Source organism: Bactrocera oleae, chromosome 2 (assembly GCF_042242935.1).
Source record: "Bactrocera oleae isolate idBacOlea1 chromosome 2, idBacOlea1, whole genome shotgun sequence".
Lineage (NCBI taxonomy): Eukaryota > Metazoa > Arthropoda > Insecta > Diptera > Tephritidae > Bactrocera > Bactrocera oleae.
In genome coordinates, this window is record NC_091536.1 from 6,040,372 (window position 1) to 6,065,797 (window position 25,426).

The window sequence follows — 25,426 nt, forward strand, 5'->3', positions numbered from 1 at the left end:
ACAAAGAGCGGGAACTTACTTGCGCACCAATGATTATTTTATTATGTTTTTTAAATTGAAACCAAAGTCTTTCAAAGCTCAGTTCGAACTTTAATTTAATTATTCTTACCTTTTATATTAATATTATATTTCTGATTTTCAAAGCATAAAGCACTTTTTATGTTTTGCGAGCTATTAGCATTTCCACACGTTCGCTTAATTAATTATCTTTTAGAATTTTTATTCTACACAGATCATGTCAGCCACCATTTTATCTTCTATTTTGTCATTCAAATTTAACATTTGCTTGACTTTTTACATTTCTCGACGCACTGACACTGTTTATCGTTTGCATACCTACATACTCATTTATACCATTTACGAAGTAAAAGTGATAGTCTTATGATAACATGCATAAATTCAGTTTTTGGAGACAATATAATAAGCCATTTACCTCATCTTATAAATATTGAATGTAAAAAATTTATAAAAAAAAAATGTATATTTATGTATTTTTCTATTTTAAATACCTTTTAGTTTCATTTAAATGCTCGAACAGTACTATACGAGCTAATAAAACTAAGATGAATACTTGTAGATAATCAAAAAATTTTAAGATTTTGATCATAATTGAATTTTAAATAAAACATAATTTTTCTAAAAATTCAGCCACAGCTTCTAAAAGTCAAACCAAAGGGAGAGCCACTCGCAGAAGAAGTTAAATTGAATCACGTAAAAGTTTTATTGCGTTTAGCAATCATGGTATTAGTCATCTCAAGTAATTTTATTCTGAAAATAGGAGGCATGTTTATGGTTAATATATAATTTTTCGTTTTAAATCTAAATTGTAAGAGATAAGAATTACAGTGATGTATTTTAAGAAGCTATGTATAAACAAAATTGCCTTGTAAAATTGGTCGCTTACACAAGATTGTAATTACAAGACAATATTACTCGTCCCACATCTTAGAACAACATTCGTATCATAGATGGAAGGACAATACTAAAAGATAACACAAAAGAAAATAGAAAATCAGAAAAGTTGCACAGTGTGTGGCAAAAAGAAGCAGCCAAAATTAGTTCACGTATATAGATACATACATACATATATACATACATACATACATATATACATATTTATAAAGTTGTTAATAGTCGTTGTTTATGTTGGCACAACATATACATACATATATATGCACTTACTGTGACCACCGAGGTAGTTGTTGGCGATGCCGCTGTCGTTGCTGCTGCAATTGTGGCTACTTACAGTGCACGCCCTTACGCCCCGCGGCTTGAGATTTCAACAATACAAAGCGAATAACAACAAACTTACATTCGTTTATTTAGATTTTAAAAAGAAACGCACGGAGTCAGCTCCTTTTATTTGAAGGCCATTCGCAGGTAATTAGCAGGGCACAAGCAAACCGATGTTGCCATTAGGTGTGTCGCTCACGAACTCGCTGCAACGAGCGACAAACAACAAACACACGAGCACAACTATGTAAATATGTGAAATTTGCTCGCATAAAATCGACAGTTATGCACGGACCTTTAGCCGGCCAGTTCAGCTACTGGCATTCGTTACGCCCACACTGGACGCATTGTTGCATATTGGCTTCTGCTTGCAACATTGTGACATTTCTTGCCTAAACAACCAACTGTGCACTGCAGACAGCCATCGAGTACCGTTCGGCAAATATTTAACAACAGTAAATGAATATACAGATTTAGGTGTTGTCAGAGTTGCCAATTGGGTTGAAATTTGTTGTTATTATTGAATAAAGAGCCTTTTTTATATTTAGATTTGTTTTTTTTTGTTTGGTAATTAGTATAAATATTTGTAATAAAATTGTGGTAAAGGGTACTAGAGAGCACTATTACACGGACCTACATCCAATTCTTTGGAACAGTAAAATCATAAAACCCATTAACCACATATCTCTTCCATTCCATTATCTAATACTAATTTTTAAAGATTTCCCGAACTCGTCCATCACAGTCATGAAAATTACCTCCGTGTACAAAATACAGTTTGAGTGCCGTAAAGTGTACAGTAAGAGCTGTGAGTTTGAATAAGAGCTATCCATATACATGTTAATGGCGATAATATCCAAAAAGCCAAGGAAAATATTGTGACACGTTTCAATGTTAAAGTTATGGCAAAGGCCCGCAGTAAGTCTAAAAGGACAACTCAACAGTATTGGTTTTTTTTATAAATTTTAACCATCGATGCATCTTGAGGCTAAAATTGTATTATCAATAGAATAGAAAATTTGGTATTTGAGATTTTTTTCTAAGCGTGAGAGAATTCTAGTGCCGCAGAAATACTAAAATTTTACCTTGAGTCGTAAAAGTAATTTCATTTCCTCTAATAAAAATTAGTATCAAAATCGAGCAAAATTCGTTTTATGTGGCTAGATTATTACAGAAATATATTTTTTTTCAGTCTAGTCGACTGTAAAAGAGTGGAAATATCATATCTTTAAATCTAAAATTTTTACCATTCCAATAATATGTTTAACACGTACAAGATTTTTGTCTTTTATTATAGATAAATATATCGGATAAATTATGTTTGAAGAAGTCATCTTTTCAAAGTTAGCTCGTTTCCAAATGTTTATATTCTAATGTTTTATATTTATTAACATTTCTGTTGTGGCAACACTATTTCAATTTCTGCTTGTAACCCGACTTATTTTCTTTTCTTTCTTCTTTTTCGTTCCTCACTTTCTTTCTGTTTACCTCACGATGTGCATTTGTTGACCTGCCGCTAGCTGATTGTGTTTGCTCTGTGGGATGGACACTAATATACAAATATTTACACTAACTTAAATGCAAATAAGAAAACGTCACACCCATTACCGCCGACATAAAACCATACACCTACATACATCATGTACACATATAGACATTTATGAATATATTTGTAAAGATATTATAATCTACCTGCGAGTTTAAAGCATGAACATCAGCACATTATAAACAAATTTGTATTTACGTGCGTTCTTGAACTGGAAAATGGATCACAAAAATATCAATACATATATATGTATATATTTATCTATTCATATGCATACTTATACCTTTAATCTTTCTCAAAATTTGACAATATTATATAATTGACCTTTCTCAGTGTCGTAATTTTTAACACGTGCCGTGCTCGACATTCATTTGTCCTTGCATTTTCATGCAATTGCAACGATTTAATCCTTTGACGTGTGCCACCGTTACTTTTTATATACTAGTTACACTTTCCTTTGTTTCAGTTGTATTTTGAACCTTGAAAATATTGACAATTTTCACTGGAACTTTTTTCAGTAAGTTTCGTTGATTGAAAGGTTAGTTACTTCCGCACTCAACTTATGAAACCATGCGCCCATTTAGTCTTTGTCCTTGCAATCCGAATAATAAGAAATTATTGACGTACTATGTTATGTGTGAGATGGTTTCGATTCCAAATCAATCCAATCCATTCTAGTCTGCCAGCATAATCTTATTCAAAACGAACAGTTTTCATTAAGAAATATTTTTGAACTTACTCTGGACAAAATTTCGATTAAGCCCACACAACTAGAGGCGACAAAAACTAAACTAAACTAAAAACTAAACTCACTAAAACTCTTGTTGGCCAGCCATCCAGTAGTAAGGCAGTTGCGCTCCGACATGTTTCATTTTGCTGATTGTGAATGAAAAGTGCCTTTGCTTACAAGCGCATCAGCTTAACAACTTGACTTAAAGGCAAGTATTACTGCCCGGCTATCGGAGTTTATGCCTTATAATTGTTATTTTCATTGTTAAAAAAAAGTTACAAATTTGTTTTAAGAGTGATGTTATCTGCATCATCATGATATTTCAAATATTTATTATTATTATGGAGACCTCAAATATTTCGGTTGGTTTGTTACAGATTTCGGGCAAAGAACTAAGAAATATTAAGTAACAAGTATTTATTGATTCTAAAAATTTCGCTCACTTTTTCAGGGGTCGCGAGAAGTAATGTTGAAAATCAACGATATTTAATTAAATTTCAATAACTCTTAATTAATCTCAAATAATTATAATTCGTTTACACCATTTTATGAAATATTCCATTACGAGATATTCAAACACAAAGCTATAGTATATACTCTATGTACATAACCTCCGAACAAGAATATTCATTGCCAAAAGTAAGTGAAAGAATCGTGCAATTGACTCATCAAAAAAATGACAAATGGTAAAAAGACAATTACTTTTACATTATATCCATTATTTCTTGTAGGTAAATCGCATATATAGACATGATTCGAAAAGAAAGGAACGTATTTACTCACATATAAGCGAATAGAAAGAATGAAATAACAGATTGTGAAGAAGTAGAACAAATATGAATCAAAATGGAAAGAAATTTGTATAAAAATGCAATAAAAAATAATAACTGATTGATTAGCTGATTGATTGCCAATCAAAGGCAATAGTAATTGCGAAAAGAGTGATTGAAAAAATGTCTGAGCGTTGACCTAATTAAATTTTACTAGCAAATTACAAAAACTATTAACGTATTTAATAATCAACGATTAAAAAATCTAGATTTTTATACAGAAAATATATTTAAGAACTAGCATGAATTAAAGGCATATGCTGGATACAGTGATGGCGTGCTTCGGGCAAGAAGAAAAATAAAATACTAGAAAAAAGAAAGAAATTTACTGAGCCCCTGTAGATTTTATGCTTCTTAAAAATGATTATTTCTTATAAAATATCCATAAATTTCAGCTATAAAGTACTCCCTCAAAAGCAGCTGTATTTACTCCTTTTATTTTACCGCCGTTTTCTTAAAAATTTAACACAGTGAAATCTGTCATAAGAATACGTAGAATAGAAGTGTAAAAAAAAAACCAAAGTCGCGTCAAAGAAACTGGTTATTCACCATATCGAAGTAAGTTAAGAAATGTTGTCGAAGTCGAATGATCAGAGCAAGTTGAGAAGTGTACCGACCAGCATTATAACTGTGGGCTTTGTAACGGTTACTAGCACCCTAAAATTTACTTAGCTTTGCACATTTTTGACCAAAATTGCTGTTGCTGGTGAAATTGATGAAAACTTCTACCTAGGGGCTTGTTTTTATAATTGGAGTGGTTTGAATGTAGTTTATTGAATTACGCTGCTGCCACAACATCATAAATGTATCCGAATGTTTATTTTTGGACGCCTGATACCACAATCGTGATTCATATTTTGGGGTTTTTTACGAAGTTCGACAGCAACAAAACATTCTTGCGTTTTCTAAAATGAGGTTAGTAGTGAGATCAACATGATGAAAATCATCTATATATAACGTGAGCCAAAAGAGGCTAAGCTTAAGCCTGGGCAAGTTTTATACGATGTGATCTTTCGAAAACTATGGTACTTTTAGATTGTTGAAAGATATGAAACATGTGTCATTCGCTGAATTGAATATTTTGATAAATAACTACACCCTGAAAGTCCTTAATCATACTCAGTAAGATATCGAGATAATAAAATAAGGATTTTGTAATATATTTATTAGTTAAAATATGATATGTAGAAGCATTAGACTCAACGCCACGACTACGCTTCCTAGCTTCATGCAGGTTATATAGGGCTTCAGAACTGTGAATTTTCATGCGAAAATCTATTTCTGTTTATGGTGAGTGTAGAGAGGGGGTTCCATAGACTATGCTGAGAGATACGGTACTCTGTTATGGGTTTCATAAATCAAGGTAATGTAATGCATATGAATAAAAGAACATTTGTGAATTAATCGTTATGTTTCAAAAAATTTTTAATTGCTATCATGCTGTAAAAATAAAATTTTTATTGAATGCCAATTGTATAAGCTATTTGGAAGAAGATGAGATGGAATTATATCAACACTTCCTTTTTGTAAAGTATTCTTCAGACAGTTAATCAGCGGGATAAAAAATAAAACTGCTAACTGGATTTTTGATAGGTTCAAATCGTTTTGTCGAGACATATAATCCAACTAAAAAAATTTTTTGACATCAGAAAACACACTAAGTAGTTTCAATCTGATCTATTTTTTTAGGTTCAGTCATAGAACCTAACCTAACCTCGTGCTTAGTCTTTTTCTATTTTTCTAAGTCTATCATCATCTGGCATAAGACGTAGAGGTATTTTTTAGCATACCTATTCTCAATTAATCACATTTTAAATATTATGATACTATTTTTAGACTACAGTTAGGCCCACACATAACGAGTTTCTCGATCGCCCTTAAATGCCAAGAAAAAAAATTAAACTCATTAAAATTTTCTGGATCACAAAATTCTGGTTGCCAGAAAAAATTATAACTTTGACACAAAATTACAAAAAAAATTAACGACAACAACCTCATATAATAACAATAGCAAAAAAAAACACAAAAAGTAAACTAATAATAGGGTAAAGCACAACACGTAAAGACGTACAATAAAAAAATTTATAATTGTTTAAGAGCAGTGCCACAAAAATGTAATAAAATTGAAGAAAAACGAAAAAGAAATAATAGACGTATGAAAAGTGTCTTGTCAAATTGTAATTAAGCACTTTGACAATGGTTTCTGCCATTATTTTGTTGTCGAACACATCAACACAAACAAGTGGAGAAATGAATTACATGATATACTTACATATATATGTATGTATATGAGCATATATATTAGCTGAACTAGGTAAGCAACTAACCAGTTCCCTCATCGCTTGCCCCTTGTTGGCATACATGTAAACTTACTGGTCCGTAGCGCCTCCTGCTGTTTCCACGTAGTTTTACGGATTTTGTGGCATATGCAGTCGCTTAGACTAACATGTGTTAATACGTAGAATAATACCGTAAAAACTTTGAAGTTGTGCGCGTTGCGGCGCCGCTAGCTTTTGCTGCAAAAATACATTTACCGACTTGTCCAAAAACAATAACAAACAAAACACTTGAATTGATCAGTTGAATATTCGCTCGTTTATGGTAGCCACCGATTTGCTGACCATGGTCTAGGAATTTTTGCGATGCAATTCGGTAGTTAGACAGCAGGATATTGCGGATATTATATTTGTGGCACGTACCTGTAAAACTGTTAGACAAATATGTATTCACGTATGCATTTGTTAGCCGGATCTAATAGATGGGTACAGTGGTTTAAACACTTCATTATGAGATACTAGTAATAATATACAAGTACATAAAATTCGTAATTTGTAAAATATACGATTATTTTTGACTAATATTTTAATTTAGTTTTTTATTATTTAAAATTACCAAAAGGTAGAAATTTAAAGTTCGAATAGTTTTTGAAATACTTTTTTCAACTCTTCACCCTTGGAGTTGATTATTTTATTATTTTCACTATTTTGTTCAGTTTACGAAACAATAGGTAACAACTTAATTCGAAGTACATATATGCCGGCAATAGTGAACCTTTTATTTAAAAAATATTTAAAAACAAGTAAAGAAGGGTAAGTTCGGGTGTAACCGAACATTTCATACTCTTACAATTTGAAAAGATCAAAGCAGGGAAAATACCTTCAGGTGTTAGGAAAACTTTATATAAAAAATGTTAAAAGATTATCGATGAAATTGTAAATGGATTACAATCAAATTTGGTATTTTATCAAGTTATAGTATAGTTCATAGACCCACTTAGTTTTATTACTATATTTTACTTCCCGGCAGCTAAAATTGTATTAAAATCATCTTAATACATCTGCTTCACTGTTACAAGTAAATTCTAGTACCCCTTGAAGGCTTGCTTTTGGAAATAAGTTCCCTAGATTTTCAAGAATTTTTCTGGTTAAAGTAAAAAAAGGAAAGTATACTCAACATACATGCCAATATAGCACTACTATTTTGACAGCTTATTGAACGCTATTCCGATAGGAATTTATATAAAATTATATCCTCTGTTTCGATACCTGCCTTATTATAGCGCGAAAACTTATTTGATGAAAGATTTTAGGTAAAGCAGTGAGAGATTATATATTATATAAAGATTTGTAGACCTATTTGGAAACAATGAGCTATTCGAGCACTATACGGACAACGATATAGTTTACTGAACAGAATTTCAGGAGTCATGATTCTTTTTCAATCCGGAAGGTTTCATTGTTCTTGTGGAAAAAAGGGCGCCATTAAGAAGAATTTTGGAAGGATTTGATGTTTCAATGAAATGAAATCGTGGAAAAATCAACGATTATATAATAAGTAAGCAATTATATAACTCTATACTGACCTTATTCAAATAACTATTGTAGTAATGAGAAAAATTTAACTTATAACCGGTTCTGTCGCAGCAATAGATCACAATTTTCGTGAGTTTACTGAAAAGAAAGTAATTAATGACACACAAATAAGAATAACAAAAAAGAATATCATAGGAACAAAGAGAAAATGAGTCGAGCACAAAAAAGTTGAAATTACAGAAAAAGCAAACATTAAAGAACAACCAAGCAATTACAACGAATAATTTAGGAGTTAATTTTTTGCAACTAATGATAATGTGAGTAAGTATAATTACGGTAAGTAGTCAAAAGCGGCAAACAATAAGAGTCGGTTACACAGAAATGAAGGAAGATAAAAACTAAGAAAGAAAGCAAAAATAATTAAACATTCCAAAATATGCTAAAATTTGAACGAGGGGTAAGCGATGGGTAATTTCGGAGCGCCAGCCGGATCAAACAGGGCAAACACATAGCGCTTAGAGATACAAACTAACATAAACACATACAAAGTACAACATCAGAAGAATAAGAATCTTCATCAGCCGTCAAGCGGTCGCTGCCGATGGCTTTCTGTGATTATCGGCAAAGCTCCAATTACGACCACTGACCCAGTTACAGGCAAGCCAAACTAGCTGAGATTGCGGTTTGCAATGCAAAAAAGAGCTGCTGCAAAAATTACAACAATGCTCGGCATCTCCGGCTGTGTTACGAGCATTCTGTGGTGCTGGCTGAAGAGTTGAAGAATTGCACTTGGTGACAGTGACAGGCACGCTTAAGTTCATAACCACCACAAGCATCTGTTTACAAACGCTGACTGCTAAGCAGAGCGGAGAGCGGCGCACTTGATGAGGATTTAGATGTAGGCCGACAAAATTAAGAGATAGACAATTATAGGGTACACAGTAGTGTTAGAAAAAATGTCGGACTGCTAACTTTTGCTTCGTCTAGCATATGGTTCCAAAGTCACATGGATGATTATGAAGATTTACTGAAAATGTCAATGAAAATAATTGCAATTTCTACTTGTTCTTTTAAAATGGTACGTAAATCGCGTGCCATTTTGGCTTAGAAAATGTAAGTGTCAGTCAGGTTTTTTTTAATGGTGTCCATATACCATAATCTTAACAGCTACGTGCTCATTCAGAGCCGATAAATCGTTCGATTGATAATGGTAGAAGCAAGAACCCCATATTTTACAGAGGAATTTGTTTAAGCGATGGAGGTACAACCCGATGATACTACAAGATACAAATGAAATGCTAATTATACACAAACAATTAATATTTTTCTAATTCGTATCTAATTAGAGCCTTTAAAAATTCGATATCGAACTTGTTTGATATACGAGTGACGAGGGAAGAGCGGTATTAGTTAGTAAGAGATAATTTCTGGACGAACTTTACGCTGTTTATGCCCTCTCTTATAAGCAAATTTATTGGGTCCTTTTTCTCTCGCTTCCTCGCTCATTTCAAAACAGAAGATTGATGTTGGTTCAAAAGGATGTACACATGTCTCAGTTTCAACTATAATGCGAGCACATTTGTTATGACGGGCAGAGGTCACTTCTTAGTTTTGATATGGAATTTGGCATAGACTATTATTCAAGGCAATGCTACAAACTCCGAGCATATTGTTTAGCTCAAACTACTATAGCGTATGGCTGCCATAAAAACTGACCTAGCAAAATTAAATTAAAGATATTTTTTACGCTTTTATGCTACAAAAACTCTCGATGTGAAGGGTATTGTGAAGGGTATTACAGCTCTCGAATAGCCTAAGTTAACTTTGGTTTTCTTTCAAAACATGTTTAAATTTGTAAGCTATATCTATATGTTTTAGTAGCTAATCAGGAAATGGTTTAAATATATCGATAAGTACTAGTTAAAAACCGCTTATAAATCATGTTAAGGAATTTACGATGGAATATAAACTCTGCTCATGTTATATGTAAGAATCCACGATTAACAGATTAGTTTGTTGAAGAGGTTGAGTCTTAATTGTAGTTCAGCGGTTGTATTTCGGACCTTCCCATAATATTATACCGTCGAAATACTTCAGATGATGTCAACTATTAGATTAATCTAGAATTTTTTAAGATTACAGCTAGCATATATGAAGTTCTAGCTTGTGCTACACAAATAATGATATCCGAACTTAAATTTTCCTTTCTTATGTTCGTTATATGGTCGCTAAGGGAATAAACCCCGAGGTTCCTTATTATAGCTGTAGATGTAAACAGAGATGTCTGGTAATTAGTTATTTGAAAATTACAAGCCATCATGTGATGACGCAGGCGACGTAGTGCCAACGTCAATATTTATTATGAACATAGCAAACAATGAAATGCACTTTTGGAATATAAAAGCAACAGCCCAGTGTAATAATGAGCTATTCCAGTATTTTCAGAGTTATGTGGTGTCAGCTATTTAAGATTGTTGTGTGCGTTTGGAGTTTCGGTGTATGCGCGGCTAGGATGCAGATTAATTTTGACAACTTTCAAGTTACGGAGACAAATTCAGTCGACTTCACACATGGCTTCAGAGATTTACTACAAATACTGCAAATGGAGGCACAGTTTTATGGTTATTTCCTATTTCGAAATCATCCGCTAGATTGTGTGGATCAAGAGTTACCGTTAAATTTTGCACTTCCTATTCTACAATGGAACGAGAGTTATTCGGGGTATGTGCGGGGTACTGGTAATAGCATGCTATTGCCTATAATTTGTGTGAAACGTCTCACCGATAGGGACTACTTACTAAAATTCGCTGAAGACTTACAACATTTACGCCGAAGACACATTTTGGCTATATACAATAGGAATTTCACTACTCACGCATTATCGGAAATCGAAACATTTTTTCAACACTGCCAGAAAGTGAAATTTGTTAATGTAATACTTGTGCATCGGGACTTCGCCAATACACACATCTATCACTCGTACAATCAGTTTCCCGAATTCGTATTGGAAACACGTGATATGCGCAACAGTATATGCATCTTCCCGAATCGACTGGCCGATGTTGCGAAAACAAAGTTGAACATCTTGGCAGACCAAGTTGAGCCGTATACAATGTTTTACGTGAGCAAGCGTGGTACACTTCGTATAGCCGGTTATATTGGTCATTTTATAGCACAGTTTGCCGACAGATATAATTTTCAGCTATGGTTGCCTGATAACTATAATTCCACTACCGAACATGCTGTTTACACTGAAGAGATCCGGCAAGCGGCGCGTAACGATTCAATCGATGTGGGCGCGAGTTTGTTGACACCACAAAAGGAAATGAATGTGCATGGTTATATTTACCCAATTGAATTCTTTCAATGGCTTACCATGATGCCAGTAGAGCCTCCATTAGAAACCTATCAGTTTTTTATATTATTCTTCCGTCCCGCTGTTTTAGCTGGACTTTTCTTCGTCATTTGGTTGCTGTGCTTTGTTAATGCCGCGCAGGTGGAACTGGCGTGCAGGGGTATACATTGGAATCGTACCGCAATAATACTGCTTATAATTCCCTGGGAGCTGAACTTGTTACGTGGGCTGCTCTGTCAATCTACCGATATACGCGCCAAATGTGTAAGTCGACGCATAATATTTATATTAATTTTTTTGCTCGGTGGCATTTTGGGCAATATCTTCTCGACAAATCTGATTAATTGGCTAACGCTACCACCACACGAAGAACCGATTGAAACTTTTCGTGAAGCCGCGAAACGTAATGTGAAAATACAACTTGCCACCCCAGCTATATCGGATGTTAGATTTTATCGTGGTGACGATTTTTGGAAAGCAAATAGCGACGCTTTTCACATTGTAAAAACAATTGATGAATACCAGGCGAATATACGTAAAATGGATACACGTTATGGTTATGTGATAGAGTCCTTAGCTTGGCCGATTATTGAACATCGGCAACGGTATTTCACACATCCGTTATTTCGCTTGTCGGAAAATCTTTATTACACAAAGGGCTCACTACTCAGCCTGCCCGTAAGCGAGAATTGCATTTACAAAGATCTTTTGAGTGATTTCTATTTGCGTTCACGTGAAACGGGTTTATTAAGACATTGGTACGATATTACCTTTTATCTGATGGTCAAACTCGAACGTTTCTCTCTGAAGGATCTTAGTATTGTTCAAAAGCATGAAGTGCTCACACTAAAAGAGTTCGAATGGGTTTGGTTGGCATATGGGGCTGGCATGGGTTTAAGTCTATTGACGTTTTTGTTTGAGTTATATTGGCATCACTTTTGTTGTGGCCCTAAACGGTATAAGTTCAATTTAATGTAGGTATATTTACATATGTATTGTAATTAAATAAAATATTGACATATTAATGAGTATTACTAACAATATATGTACTTAAAAAAATAAATTTTTAAGGGAATGACGAAGAAAGTATTACAAAGTTATTCGAAATTCTTGTTTTATGTTTATTCACACAAAATCTAGGTTTATCTACAGTAACATAAATCTCGTAATGTTATCCGGTTATGGTTTGTTTATGCAATCGGGAGATACAAAGGTCTCATATGCGTTTTCATCTAAATTTTTCAACATTAGTAAGTTATGCCGCTTTCCAAAACATATGCCTCGTAGAAATCGTTATGTTCAGTGAAGTCTGAGGGATTGAGAGAAGCAGAAAAGTAGAAGCTGTAGGAACATCACACGCTATAAACTGCTGATAACTCCCCTTTGCAACTTTTTCTTCATAAATAATGTAAATAGCAGTTATGTTTGTTTCCTAAAAGGGAACTTTCAATTAAGTGTATTTTTTTTCTAAATGGCTAAGTGTTTCAAACAATTTGTTGCAAGGATCATGTTGACACCAATATATTCATAAGCACAAATATGTCTTATATAGAAAAATAAAAAAAACTTTAAGCTAAACAAAAACCACAATGCTTGGAAGGCGGTGCAGTGTAACGCCCACCTTTTGAACTACATTAGCAGCTGCGCCGACTGTATTTCTACGCGTTTTACTTATCATTACCCTTCTAACTACGCTGATATATTAACTTAACTGTGTTCTCCATAAGAAAAACACAAGAAAGTCGTGAAATCTGCTACTATCAGTTGAGTGTTGCAAGGTACTGCCAACTTGTGGCATGCAATCCACACCCAGCTGCTTGAACTTTGTTGAACGCAGTCGAGTGGGTGGCGGCAATTGTGCTGATTCCGTAATCAAGTTTATTTATGCAATAAACCTGAAGCAAGATATAGAGTACATGGAGCATTCATACGTTTCACCTACACATGTGCATATTCAAATAAACCCTGCGAGAAATGTGACGAGTTTTGGATGTGTGTGGAATAAGTCATAAAGGAACAAGAGGCTAACAAGAATTGTTCGCCCTTTATAAAGAATGAACTGTTCGCATTTGTTTAGACATGTCTTTTGAGTATATTGATTTGACCGTTTTCTATACAAAAAGAAAAGCAGAGCGTTATTTTTTTAGCTGTAAATAGTTGCCAATTCTTTTAAACAAATATTATTTTGTAATAAAAAAATATTAGTTAAAACTCTTATACATAGAGACTAATCCCTGTGTACGCTGCTTATACAATTTTTTCAGAAGCAAAATAAATATTTGATATATTGGCAGTTCTGGAAAATTGAGAGCTTTTTTTATCATTTTTAGTGTGCCTAAGTTTACTTCGAATTCGAGCAGTAACCCTAAACTAAATATTGTAGTATTGCAAAACATTGTGGGAGGCATGCGGTATGATAATATTATGGGGTTATGTACCATAAATCTCCCAATGTTTTAACTTATTTTTAAGAAAAAAAAGAGAGATCTTTCAGAATTCACTTTATGCAACCCATTGTATAGCTAGACCCAAAAATGTATAGATAGACTTGTTCTTTTTATTTCAAATCTTCATTAACCCAAATGAGCATGTTGCTCCTTGTAATGTTTTTGTGGTCGGTCAAAAATCCTTCTGTCAAAGCTGATAGGGTTGAGAGCTGCATTGCCTTGTATTTATATCGAAAAATTATTTAAAATTTGAGAACCTTTATTTCCAAAACTAATTTTCTCTAGGACAAACTTTCAATACTTGTAGATCCAAAAATCCAGTCTATCTAGGCTTTCTGTCAAACGAAATAGTTACAGTCTGATGCGATCTACATGTTGAAGGTCGTATTGGTAAATATCCGAAGTGTAGTAGGAGGTAGTCGTCGGATAATTGTGAACCCTAGGGATAATTTTTTCAAACTTTTTGCACCTTCTTTCTAACTTAGGTGCTAAACCTACACATTATATAAGGAAGAACTGTTCGTATTCGAACTCTATTAAGGAATAGTCATTACGCTACTTAGGTGGTTAGGTCAACCTTTCGTAGAATTGTGTGTCAAGTTAATGACCTATTCAGATAAACCAGCTACGACTGATGAGTACGAGACCAATATCCGGCGGTTATTGGCGAGATATGGTCGACTATGCTGTAAAATTGGATTGAATTCGCAAACGTCACAAAGTATTTTTGCTTTGCGTCCCTTCTCTTAGACTCTTTTTGGTCATGTCTGTTTTCGTGGAGGTATATAGTAAAACTTAGGCATAAAAATATTGAAGTGCTGTTCTTAAAAAAGGAAACAAAATGTTATTTCTCACATTCTGCTCTTGGAGGTAAAGGAGGAGATAACGATTTTTGGTCAGAAATAAATTAGTGCTAGTAACATAGAATCAACTTTCGTGGGATCATACGAGTTTTTTGCGTTGACAATTAACCAATCAAACCATTGTTACTCTCCATCTTTGGTTTTGCACTGACATATATTTTCGCAAAGAAAATATTTTACCGATAAGCGAGGCAAGGCAGCACAGCACAAAAATAGGAATATATGTAATTATGTAGATTTGCTGTAATCTCTCAAATCTCAGTTTTTGTTGTTGCCAATTTTGATATTGACATCAAAGCGAGAACAACCGCCATCACTATTGCGACACTTCTCGCGCTGCGGGTGTCCGTTTTGGTTCTTTGAGAATAGTTAAACCTCGATCCGTTTGTGGCAGTCATAAATTGACGGTAGCAGCTACCACACACGCACATATATATATCCTCATATATGTATGTGTGTGTATATTATTTTGTGAACAGTTCCACCTTTTGTCATTTGTTTTTGCACACAAAGATTTGTTAATTTGCAAATATACCTAACGGGACAACAGATCGACAGATCGGTGGAAAGTAAACAGCAGGGGCATACAACAATGGCAATAACATTGGCAATGCCAATTTGGACAAGTGTCATAAATCACCACCACCACCACTACTTTGGTAGGTAACCTGTTGTTGCAAGTTGCGAATACGGAATGCCACAGCGGGGGTTACCAACCGCCGATTGCCACGTACACATTCACCTTCGCACTGACGGTGGCTACTGGAAGCCGTTGAAAGATCTCAATGCGGACATGGGAATTATGTGTTGCAATGCTGCAGCGTGTGTGTATCTCGGCGAAGCGTCACAATGTCACAAGCGCTGTATAAATTGTTAATTCATTACATATGTGTGCAAGTATGTACGAGTATGTGAGTGTGTTTAACAAGATGCGTTTTCCTTTCGTGTCACTTATTCTTATGTTGTGTTTGCTAGTCATGCCTTCTGAAGATTGTAGTACAAAGTGGGTTTTATTGTTGTTGCTGAAAACCGCAAGGTTGCAAATTTATTTGTTCAACACATTGTCAAAATCGAACATGTTTAGCACAAAAGAGCCAGTTAAGCCCTTACAAATTTATATTGACATTTTGTGGGAAGAGCCTGTTACAAGCGCAGGTAGTTTAAATAAGAAGTGTTATTGGTGTCTCTAAATAAAATACGAATAAACTTTTTGATAATAATGATTAGAAAAATTCATTTTGAATAATATTTCAGGTGCAGTTATGAAAAATCAGAGATTTTTAAAAGTACAACAATTTATAGAAGAACTCATCAATGCAAATGTTTTCACTATATAAATAAAGGTTACTGCGAGACTAACCTACAATATAAATGATGAAATAATGTCATTCACCAATTTAGGCTGTTGCGAATCGAACAAGCAACTGATGTAAACCAAATAAATTAGTATAATTAATAACACATATATTAGCACGCGGTTATACCAGTTTAATGTGTTATCCATCTTTCTCTTGTATCTTGCATTGTATTTAACTGAACAACTGTATTATTGAATTTACAAATTCTTTACCAGAAACCAGAGCTTAATGCGAATAGAGCAGCGGAGAATGAACGATGGCAATTATGTATTATTAACTGGCATATGCTATTTGTAACACATTTTGAGCTAGCCTCGCAACTGAGAAGTATAACTTTGAAATATATGTCTCCTTTTCGCAATCAATTTGCTCACTTTTAACTTCGATAGTTTCTTATCGCTTAGTGACGGTGCGGCTGCTTCTCCACACAACTGAAAATTTTATGGCAAGCAATTTAACTGGTTCACTAGAAAGATTGCGTAACAGGTTTTGGAGATGGGACCTGTAAAAACATTTAAGATTCCCGTTCTCCCACTTGATTGACTAAGCAAAAGTTTCTGCAATTATAGCCAAGTCTAACGCAATTATTTTGTTCGCAATTGACGTAAATATTATATAGATATTTGCCACAAAACCTTAAGGCAGCTCGCAAAATTAACTAAAACATAAAATCTTTTCACGAGTTCAAAATAGATGCAGGGTCTGGAAATGGATCATGGGTTCTCAAATATACCTAAAATTCTAAGATGCAGAATAAAAGAGATATAGCTACAGCGTCACGTTGGTATTACAACGGTTTGTTGGGATATCCCTATAACTTTTGATCGCGACACTGGTTTTCACATTAAATTTTAATTTTGCACATTTATATTACAAGTAGTTAAATAAAGTTACACTCAAAAACTTAAATTATTTTAAGTGATAAATCTTTATAATAAAATTTGTGTTCGTTTAGAAATGTATTTCGGTTTCACATTAGGCGTGCTCTAAAATGTATTTACTGTACTTATAGCAAATCCATTCGAAAGTAAAAGCCAAAACGCTCACGCCTACACCAATAGTATAGATGATCCAAACCCATTCGAACTCCTTCAAGGTCAGTACTTCATGTCTATAATTCTTACTGAGATCTGTAAGATTGAAACGCCCAATAGAGATCATTGTGTAGAATGTTCTTTTATACCAATAATCTAATAGGCCCGATTCACGTGAACGCAAGCTGAAAAGACTTAATAGATCTTTGTACATGGAATTCTCACTTATCGGTAGACTTAGTAACGACCCCTTGGTATAATAAAGACTATTCGATAGACGGAATAAGGGATTTTTAAAATATTTTTGACGTTGTTCGATTATCGGCCATGCCAAAGTGTTTATTAAATAGCCGTAGCTTGTGTTCATCTTACGTATACTCTCCTGGACCTCATCTACGGACTTCACTATATGGAATATGCGCTTATGTTGATTCCAAAACGTTTCACCACAATAGAATTTAATCTCAGCTATATCGGGTTCTGGAATTTGTATTTGTAGATTGCGCTCAGCAACATCATCAAAAGTTTCAATTGGTGTTTCCTGTGGTGGCACAGTTAACCAGTTCACCATTTTTGCGGAGAAAAAATTATTTAAAGTACCACCGAGCGCAAAAACTAGTATGAAAATTACACGCCGAGTAGCGGAGTTCAAGCGCATAGCTGTAGATTGATTCAGTAGACCGCGCAGTAAGTCCAAATGCCACGGTATTAAAAATAGCAACAATAAAGCACGATTCCAATATAAAGTTTTACGTCGCAATTTCAACTGCAAACGATAAAGAACGCATACGCAATAAGAGAACAAAAATATACCAACTAAACATGTTGGACTAAAGATGGAGATGAAAAAATAATATGTTTCCAAAGGTGGCTCTATCGGCAGCATGGTTAACCACTGAAAAAACTCCATCGGATAGATGTACTCATGTAAGTTTGTCTCCTTCTGCGGTGTCGATAAGCTCGCGCCCACATCGATTGAACCGTTATGTGCTGCCTGACGTATCTCTTCCATAGAAACAACACGCCCAACAGTTCCTTCATATATAGTAGGTAACCACAGATTAAAATTATATTTCCGGGCAAATGTTTTCACGAAATAGCCGATGTAGCCTTCTAAGATGAGGGCATCGCCGATTTCGTACAACATGGTTATCGGCTCTATTTGATCGGCTAATACTCTCAATTTCTTTTTGGCGACATCTGCCAAGCGATTCGGATAGATTGGCGAGTTGGTACGAAGATCACGAGTTTCTAATTTGAAATCGGGGAATTGATTCAGCGAATGAAAGATGGTTGTCTCAGTGAAATCGCGATGTACAAGTATAACATTCAGAAAATTGAATTGCATGCAGTAATTTAAAAACGTCTCGATTTCCGATTGAGTACTCGCCGCGAGTTTGCTATTGTGTATGACTAGTATGCGTCGGGTACGTATGTGTTGCAAATTTTTAGCAAATTTTAGCAAAAAATCCTTATCGATGAGTTGTCGGATGCATAATATTGCCATCAAGTAGCTATTGCCAGTTCCCCGTATATACACATGGTTTCTCCCATTCAGCTGTAGAAAGGGTAGTGCAAAATGGACTGGTAAATCTTTATCCACACAATCGGCTGGATGTTTTCTTTGGAGAAAGTAACTAATGAATATATCCTCCGTTTGTATGCGCTCAATAAGTACCTTGATGCCACGAGAGAAATTCGCGGTATCAGGTTGTAAAACCGGAAAGTGTTCGAAATAGTTTTGAAACTTTGCATTCGTTACCACTAAAAAACACGAGCTAATGAAGCAAATTTCTCGTACCAGTCGATACAACATGCTGAACCGATAGTGCAGCCAATTATGACAGCGCTTTGTCGCTTGTAGAATTCAAAATCATATATATGCTCGATATCTTTTTCAAATTATTTATTTATACAGGTAATTCATTTGTTGGCGGTACTTAACAAAAAATACATGATTCGACACTTTGTCCCTTTATGTCGCTGCACTCTATGTGTGTCTATTTGTGAAGTTAATTACCCTTGCAATCAATTATAAGAAGGGACATTTAAAAAGGGTCGACTGCGCTCTGGAATACGAGGGTAGATCAATAAGTTTATGAAAATTTTTCATTAAGGAACTTTCTATCAGCGCGATATACAAATTTCTTATATCTCGTTAGATGGATATTTTTGTGTCAATAAAATTGTACGATTTTTTGTTACTCCCTTGGTCTATGCTTACAAGAGCTCAATGGCCCTTATATAATAATTTTGGAGCTCGTTAAAATACTTTATTAGGACTTTGGTAGTTAATGGTCTCGACAATTTAGCGCCAGGATGTTTGAACAAGGATATTTCGCCTTTTTGCTTACCTTTTAGAACTGTCGAGCTCATATCCATACCGCGCAAAATTATGAACAATATTTATTTAAAGCTTATTCAGCTCATTGCTCTATACTCTAAGAGCTCATTATTTTGTTTTAATCTATTCCTTAATATTCCATGATGAGTTACTGTTAATGATCTTGACCGGAACCAATTGTCAAAATTGCCTGAATATATAGATATAGAAACATCTCCATACTTTCTCCGACTGTCCAGCTGTCGGTACATTGAGAATGAAACATCTTGGATGTTACAGCTTCGGAGAACCTAACGTATTTACTAAAATCAATATTAGCCACCTCATCAGATATCCTCAAAGAGTTTCGTCGATTCATTTGCATAAATACCTAGAAATTTATCGATATCTCGATATATATATATATATATATATATAGCGAGGATCAGTCTCGCACCTTCTATACCTTAAGTTCTCTCCAGACGAATATATTTTCAAACCGCTGAAACTGAAAAGCTCTATTGATATGCGATAGAAGATTAGGATAGGTTTATTTAAGAGAGATCTTTGGGGCAGTTAGATATGTAGATTCCCATGCTCATTGAAGCTACTGTAGTACTAATCACAGTTATCAGTTGTTTTGGATTTTCTTCTCTTTCGTTATTATTTATTAGTATTGTGTGAACAAACAAACCTACAAAAATAGTTACTTTATTTACAGAATGATGCACAGCTTCATTGATCACTTACTAAAGGCTTTTTCTTTAGAAGACTCTTTAATGACCGGAGATTCAGTATCCAATAATCAACTGTTCCAATTATAGCTGCTGTATTGCATTCTATTACTTATTTTTAAAATGTACGTCTCTAAAAATATCGGATAACTAGTACTTCGAAATATTTGAAGATCAAAATTTTGGATCTTGTTTATTTAAAACCTGAAACGAACCGTGTATGCACCACTGCTATAGATTCGTCTACAAATGGATTCTTCGAATATAAAGGCAGACACCCGAAAATATTTCTAGGCCATGAATTTTAAAAAAATTTAAAGGTATATAATGTTCGGCGGAATACAAAATAAAGTGTTCCTTACTTTTTAGCTTTGTTAGACTATAACTATTTATCAAAAATGACTATTTGCTTAATTTTCTTATGTATGTATTTATATTTACCCACGGTACTTCTAAACTTCAAATGTCAACATGATTTGATGTTTTCTTTTACTTGCAAAGGATTTAATGGCGTTAATAGTTTTCGCAGTCCATATATATACATATGTGAACTTGTAAAAAACAAGTAAGGAAGTGCTAAGTTCGGGTGTAACCGACCATTTTATACTCTTGCAACTTGCAAGAATCTAATTATTTCAGGTGCTGGCAAACCTTTATATTAAGAATTGTTGATACATTACATTGTAGATCAATAACTTATACTTAATTTATTCTTTCTATATTTTAGTTCGCGTCAGCTAAATTACATTAAAAACACATATTTACATTAAAAACACATATATATGTGATAGCAACTTGATCGAAGAGGATAAATTTAATATGCGAGTATAGTGAGTTAATGTGGAAAACGTCAATCAGAGGATCGGAATCATCCTATTTCATCTAGTTTCAAACTATATTAAACTTATTAGGGGCGGTATCACGCCCATTTTCTAAAATTTTTTAAATCGAAAACCCTACATAATGTGATTCGTTGTGCCAAATTTAGCTGGTTATGGCTATAATGACGTTTTGTGGACGTGGCATCTACGAACTCGAACATGTGTGCCAAGTTTCAACAAGATATCTTAATTTTTCCTCAAGTTACAGCTTGCACTTGACAGACAGTCACTCGGAATGCAACTCGTCTTGTCGTCGTGATCATTTATTTATATACTTGTATATATATGTAACCCTATATCTAACTCGATTAGTTTTAAGTAATATACACAACCGATGCATAAACAAAACTGTTATACTATTATATATTTGGGAAATTTTTACAGTGATCTATTATTATTTGTTCTTGTGAATCTAGTTTAGGGGCGCCAATACTTGATGGTCGTAGATACGAATATATTAGTCACGGCTCAGTAATCAAGAGTACTATCTTACTTAAAGAAAATATCGAATCTCAGGTATAAACTTTTGTCTAAAGAGTGGGTGGCGCCACGCCCACTATCCGATTTGCACAATGAGTTCTATACAGCCCTCTCCTGGCAGCTGATGTATTTAATTAGTGAGTGGTCGTACTTTTATTAGTTTTCAACCTTTTCACAGTGAATGATGATGAGCTAGAAATACTTGTTCTTAGGAAGTTTCGTCGATTTAGCTTTAGTGGCTTCACCCACTTTTTAAAAATTTTCAATTCACAGATGCCACTCCCAATTTCGATACTCTGTAACAAATTATAGTTTTGTATTATAATTTGTTTCTTAGTTATAGTCCTTTAGAATTTTTAGATTGACGGCATTTGGTGAGCGTGGAAATAGTTCGAATCCATCTATGTATATATGTTACAATACCAACCTCCCTTGAGTACTACGGCATAAATGGAATGTATGTTTATATTTACATATATATGTATATGTACTTGTATATATATAAATATATATTAGTCCATTGACTTTTAAAAGAAAATGTACGCCAAAAGTTACTAATTAGTCAAATCGACGACAAATAGGTTATCGTAAATCTAATAATATCAAACTTTGATTTATTTACTGTAATCTCTATTTGCATTTTTACAATAACAACATTTGTCCCCATTACTAGGGTAATACATATTTATAGTGACTTTTATTTATCTCGTTTTTACACCGTAAACGACCCGGTTAGGTATTGTTGTTATTGCACGCGTGTTGCTTTGCTGTTTTTGTTATTCTCGGTTGCAACAGCACAAAATATACGCATGCGGCATGCCACATACGAATACTTTATGGCATACTTATGAGTATCAACATGCAAAATATGACTGCACAGCTGCAAAACTCCAATACTCTCAATCTTTAAGACTTTTTACAATACATACATATATAAGAGCTTTTGTAGCGTTTGTGTGAATGCAACATGTTGCATGCAACCGCAAAGTAACTCAATTGATATTTTTCATATCCGCAAATATGTATATTATCGTGGTTAAACCGAAAATGCACCCTGGTGGAAAAAAACGCAAGGCGCTAGTTCTACGAATAAAACTAATATTAATAGCTACGCTAGATGGCGCTGCTGTTGAAAGTTGTGGTAGAAACGTGTACGCTTTCTGCTTGTACAATTTGAGATGTGGCTATGTTGTTGTTATTATTGTAAATTGTTCATACCCGAAATAGTGTTGGGAATGCTGCTTAGATGACTGTTATTTGCCGGATGTAATTCTAGTTCCTTTCCGATTACGTGCTCCCGTCTATCGTGGAACATGTCTTCATCAAGTGTGCACCCGACGCGTACAACTTTAACGGCTGGACTCTTTATTACGAATCTTCCCGAAGATGCGGGTTTAAGAATTGCAACCCGAGATGTCCGCTATTTTAGGGGTTAGTCAGCACTTCGCTTCAACGGTATATTTAGGATAATTTCTCTACCGGGAACGTTAGTTATTAAAATTAAGAAAACAAACGAAACGGAATCTAGTAATAAAAATTGTTGCCACAGCAACAACAACAATATAATGCACCCATATACTGCCAGTATTTTTATAAGATTTTTTTTATTTGCGGTTGCAGCGGTCAGAGGTGCTAACGAAGGCGGCTACTGTGTTAGCACTGCACTTATTGTCGCTACTGTTGACGCCCGCTGCAGCTGTTGTTGCTTCTCTCTTTGCCATAGCTGCGGTTTGCCATCACATTTGATACTCTGTTGACATAGTTTCGTCCGAAAGTATCTTGTGGCAATGTCAAGCGCAAGTTCAATAACAAAAAACAAATACAACAAGTAAGGAAGTTCAAAGTTCGGTTTTAACCGAACATTTTATACTCTCGCAACTTGCAAGGATCAAAACCTGGGAAATTACTTTAGGTGTTGGCAAAATTGTATATTAAAGGAAGTATTAATTCGATCCAACCCACTTTATACACAACAATATACTATTATCGAGGGTTTCAATATTAATATTAGAGTTCTTTTACATATAAATCTTCATATTAACCCGTAACAAGAGAGGAATTTGTGAATAAATGAATATATATATAATACAAATATATCAAATTCAATCAATATTATTAGGTTTGGCTTTACAAAGTAGTTTGCACAGTGTATTGAGGGGAAATGCCGAACACATTTGCTTACTTTGATAGCTGATTTGACAGTTACAGTGTATCTCACAGTACTAGTTTCTTTATGGTAAGGGTAATAAACACCCTTGGTTTAATTAAATTAATACACTTATTGTCTGAGATTTTAAAGATATTCATACCGACATAAATCAGTATATCTCTTATATGGGTTCTAGAGGAAGATCCTAACTGATGGTGTATTTTTTGGATAAGCTACAAACTGAAATCAAAGTATTTGGTTGAGAGTTTCTATGGGATGGGATTTTGGCTTTATGGGTATGACTATTCCATGTCACTTAATATTTTTAAGAAAACGTGACAGATGTGATATTAACTAGCTAGAGGAACGAAAATAAATTGACTGGACATTTGTTGGTCACCAGTAGACATTCCATCCTAGTTCATAGAGTTGTCACAGATAATACAAGAATGTATTCTGACTCGTAACAGTTTATTTACAATTAGTACCTCTTTGTTGAAAATTTATAATTCATGAATCGTAAATAAAAAAATTTAATTCCGAACAATGCATGATTCCTAACTTTTAATACTTAATCTAATGACCAACAACTCGCCAAAATGATGAATACCTGACACTTTCAACATCTTGAGTTCACGCAATTTAGAAACATGTCACCAACATAAAAAATTTGCGGCCAACTCCCAATGAATTCATAACGACCAAACTACACGAACGACCCAACGATTATACGCGATGAATGGAGGTGGTGGCACATGCACCCAGCGAGTTTATGTATGAGTTTGTAACTACACTACAAGCTTTGATGGTCGTCTAGCCACTGTCAATGCGCTCCGCTTGTCTTACTGTCTCTCTCTTCGAGTGTACTTTACGATTATGTGTACTGGAAGTGGCACAACAACAAAAACTGTTCATAAATACATGGATGCGGGAAATAGTTTGAACTGCAAAAAAGGAAAACTCACACCAGCAGCAATGGAGGTTGAGATTTAATGGCGGCAATGGCAGCGCGCCTATGTCATTGTAATCGTTTGAATTTTTATTATTTTTCTTCATTTGCACCATGACAATGTCACTTCAACTTCGTATGCCTCCCACACCGATTTCCTTCTTTTATAAAGGGTTCTTCGACGAGAATGTCTTGCTGTTAGGCTTTTGTGATGACCATGTTGTTTCTTAATACCGAACCATTGAATTGAATGAAAGAACTGTAATAGAAGTATGTTTGAAGGATATGCAGTACAGTGATCTCTCTTGATTTTTGCTCATAAAAAAGCCATGCTGATATTTAAATAGATGGTTGTACCGTGTTCTAATCCAAGGGCATAAATTGAAACTACCATTTTCTGACACAAGGTGAAATGGTGGTGTTTCAATCCGCTATAACGGAGTCACCAAAAGTGTGACCGAAGACGACCGAAGAGGCGATAAACACTCAAATAAGTGTCAAAGATTATAAGCTTTGCGGATTAGATAGAGTTCTCTATGTCTCGCTAAATATGTTCAGTATTTACCTCCGGTTGTCTAATGTTTAGGATACAACAGGAATTTAGCTTTTGGAATTTCCATAAACTTGCAGATAACCAGTTTGGTTGGACAAGTTCTATGGTGGATGTAATCAGTACCATAATAATGTGGTCTGCTGTCAGAA

The 25,426-nt window shown here is 34.4% G+C and overlaps 2 protein-coding genes and 1 long non-coding RNA gene across 4 annotated transcripts; 1 reads left to right on the top strand and 2 right to left on the bottom strand.

Annotated features, from left to right (window-relative positions):
- Positions 1 to 560: 560 nt before the first annotated feature.
- Positions 561 to 3,602, bottom strand: LOC118682965 (uncharacterized). 2 transcript variants are annotated; one of them, XR_004978769.2, is made up of 4 exons: positions 3,519 to 3,602; positions 3,063 to 3,458; positions 2,926 to 2,990; positions 561 to 768 (listed from the first exon to the last, which is right to left on the bottom strand). It is a non-coding gene; the product is annotated as an uncharacterized lncRNA (long non-coding RNA). The 2 variants fall into 2 exon arrangements; XR_004978768.2 differs by lacking the exon at positions 561 to 768 and adding an exon at positions 2,467 to 2,768.
- Positions 3,603 to 10,663: 7,061 nt separating this feature from the next.
- Positions 10,664 to 12,484, top strand: LOC106618230 (uncharacterized). Its single transcript, XM_014235883.3, has one exon. The coding sequence runs from the start codon at positions 10,664 to 10,666 to the stop codon at positions 12,482 to 12,484; it is 1,821 nt and encodes a 606-aa protein (XP_014091358.3).
- Positions 12,485 to 17,149: 4,665 nt separating this feature from the next.
- On the bottom strand, positions 17,150 to 19,024 carry LOC106618229 (uncharacterized). Its single transcript, XM_070112931.1, has one exon. It carries the CDS (start codon positions 19,022 to 19,024, stop codon positions 17,150 to 17,152), a length of 1,875 nt encoding a protein of 624 aa, XP_069969032.1.
- Positions 19,025 to 25,426: the final 6,402 nt, after the last annotated feature.

Coding starts and splice junctions, on each gene's coding strand:
- LOC106618230 (XM_014235883.3), top strand. CDS start 10,664: ATGCAGATTAATTTTGACAACTTTCAAGTTACGGAGACAAATTCAGTC.
- LOC106618229 (XM_070112931.1), bottom strand. CDS start 19,024: ATGTTGTATCGACTGGTACGAGAAATTTGCTTCATTAGCTCGTGTTTT.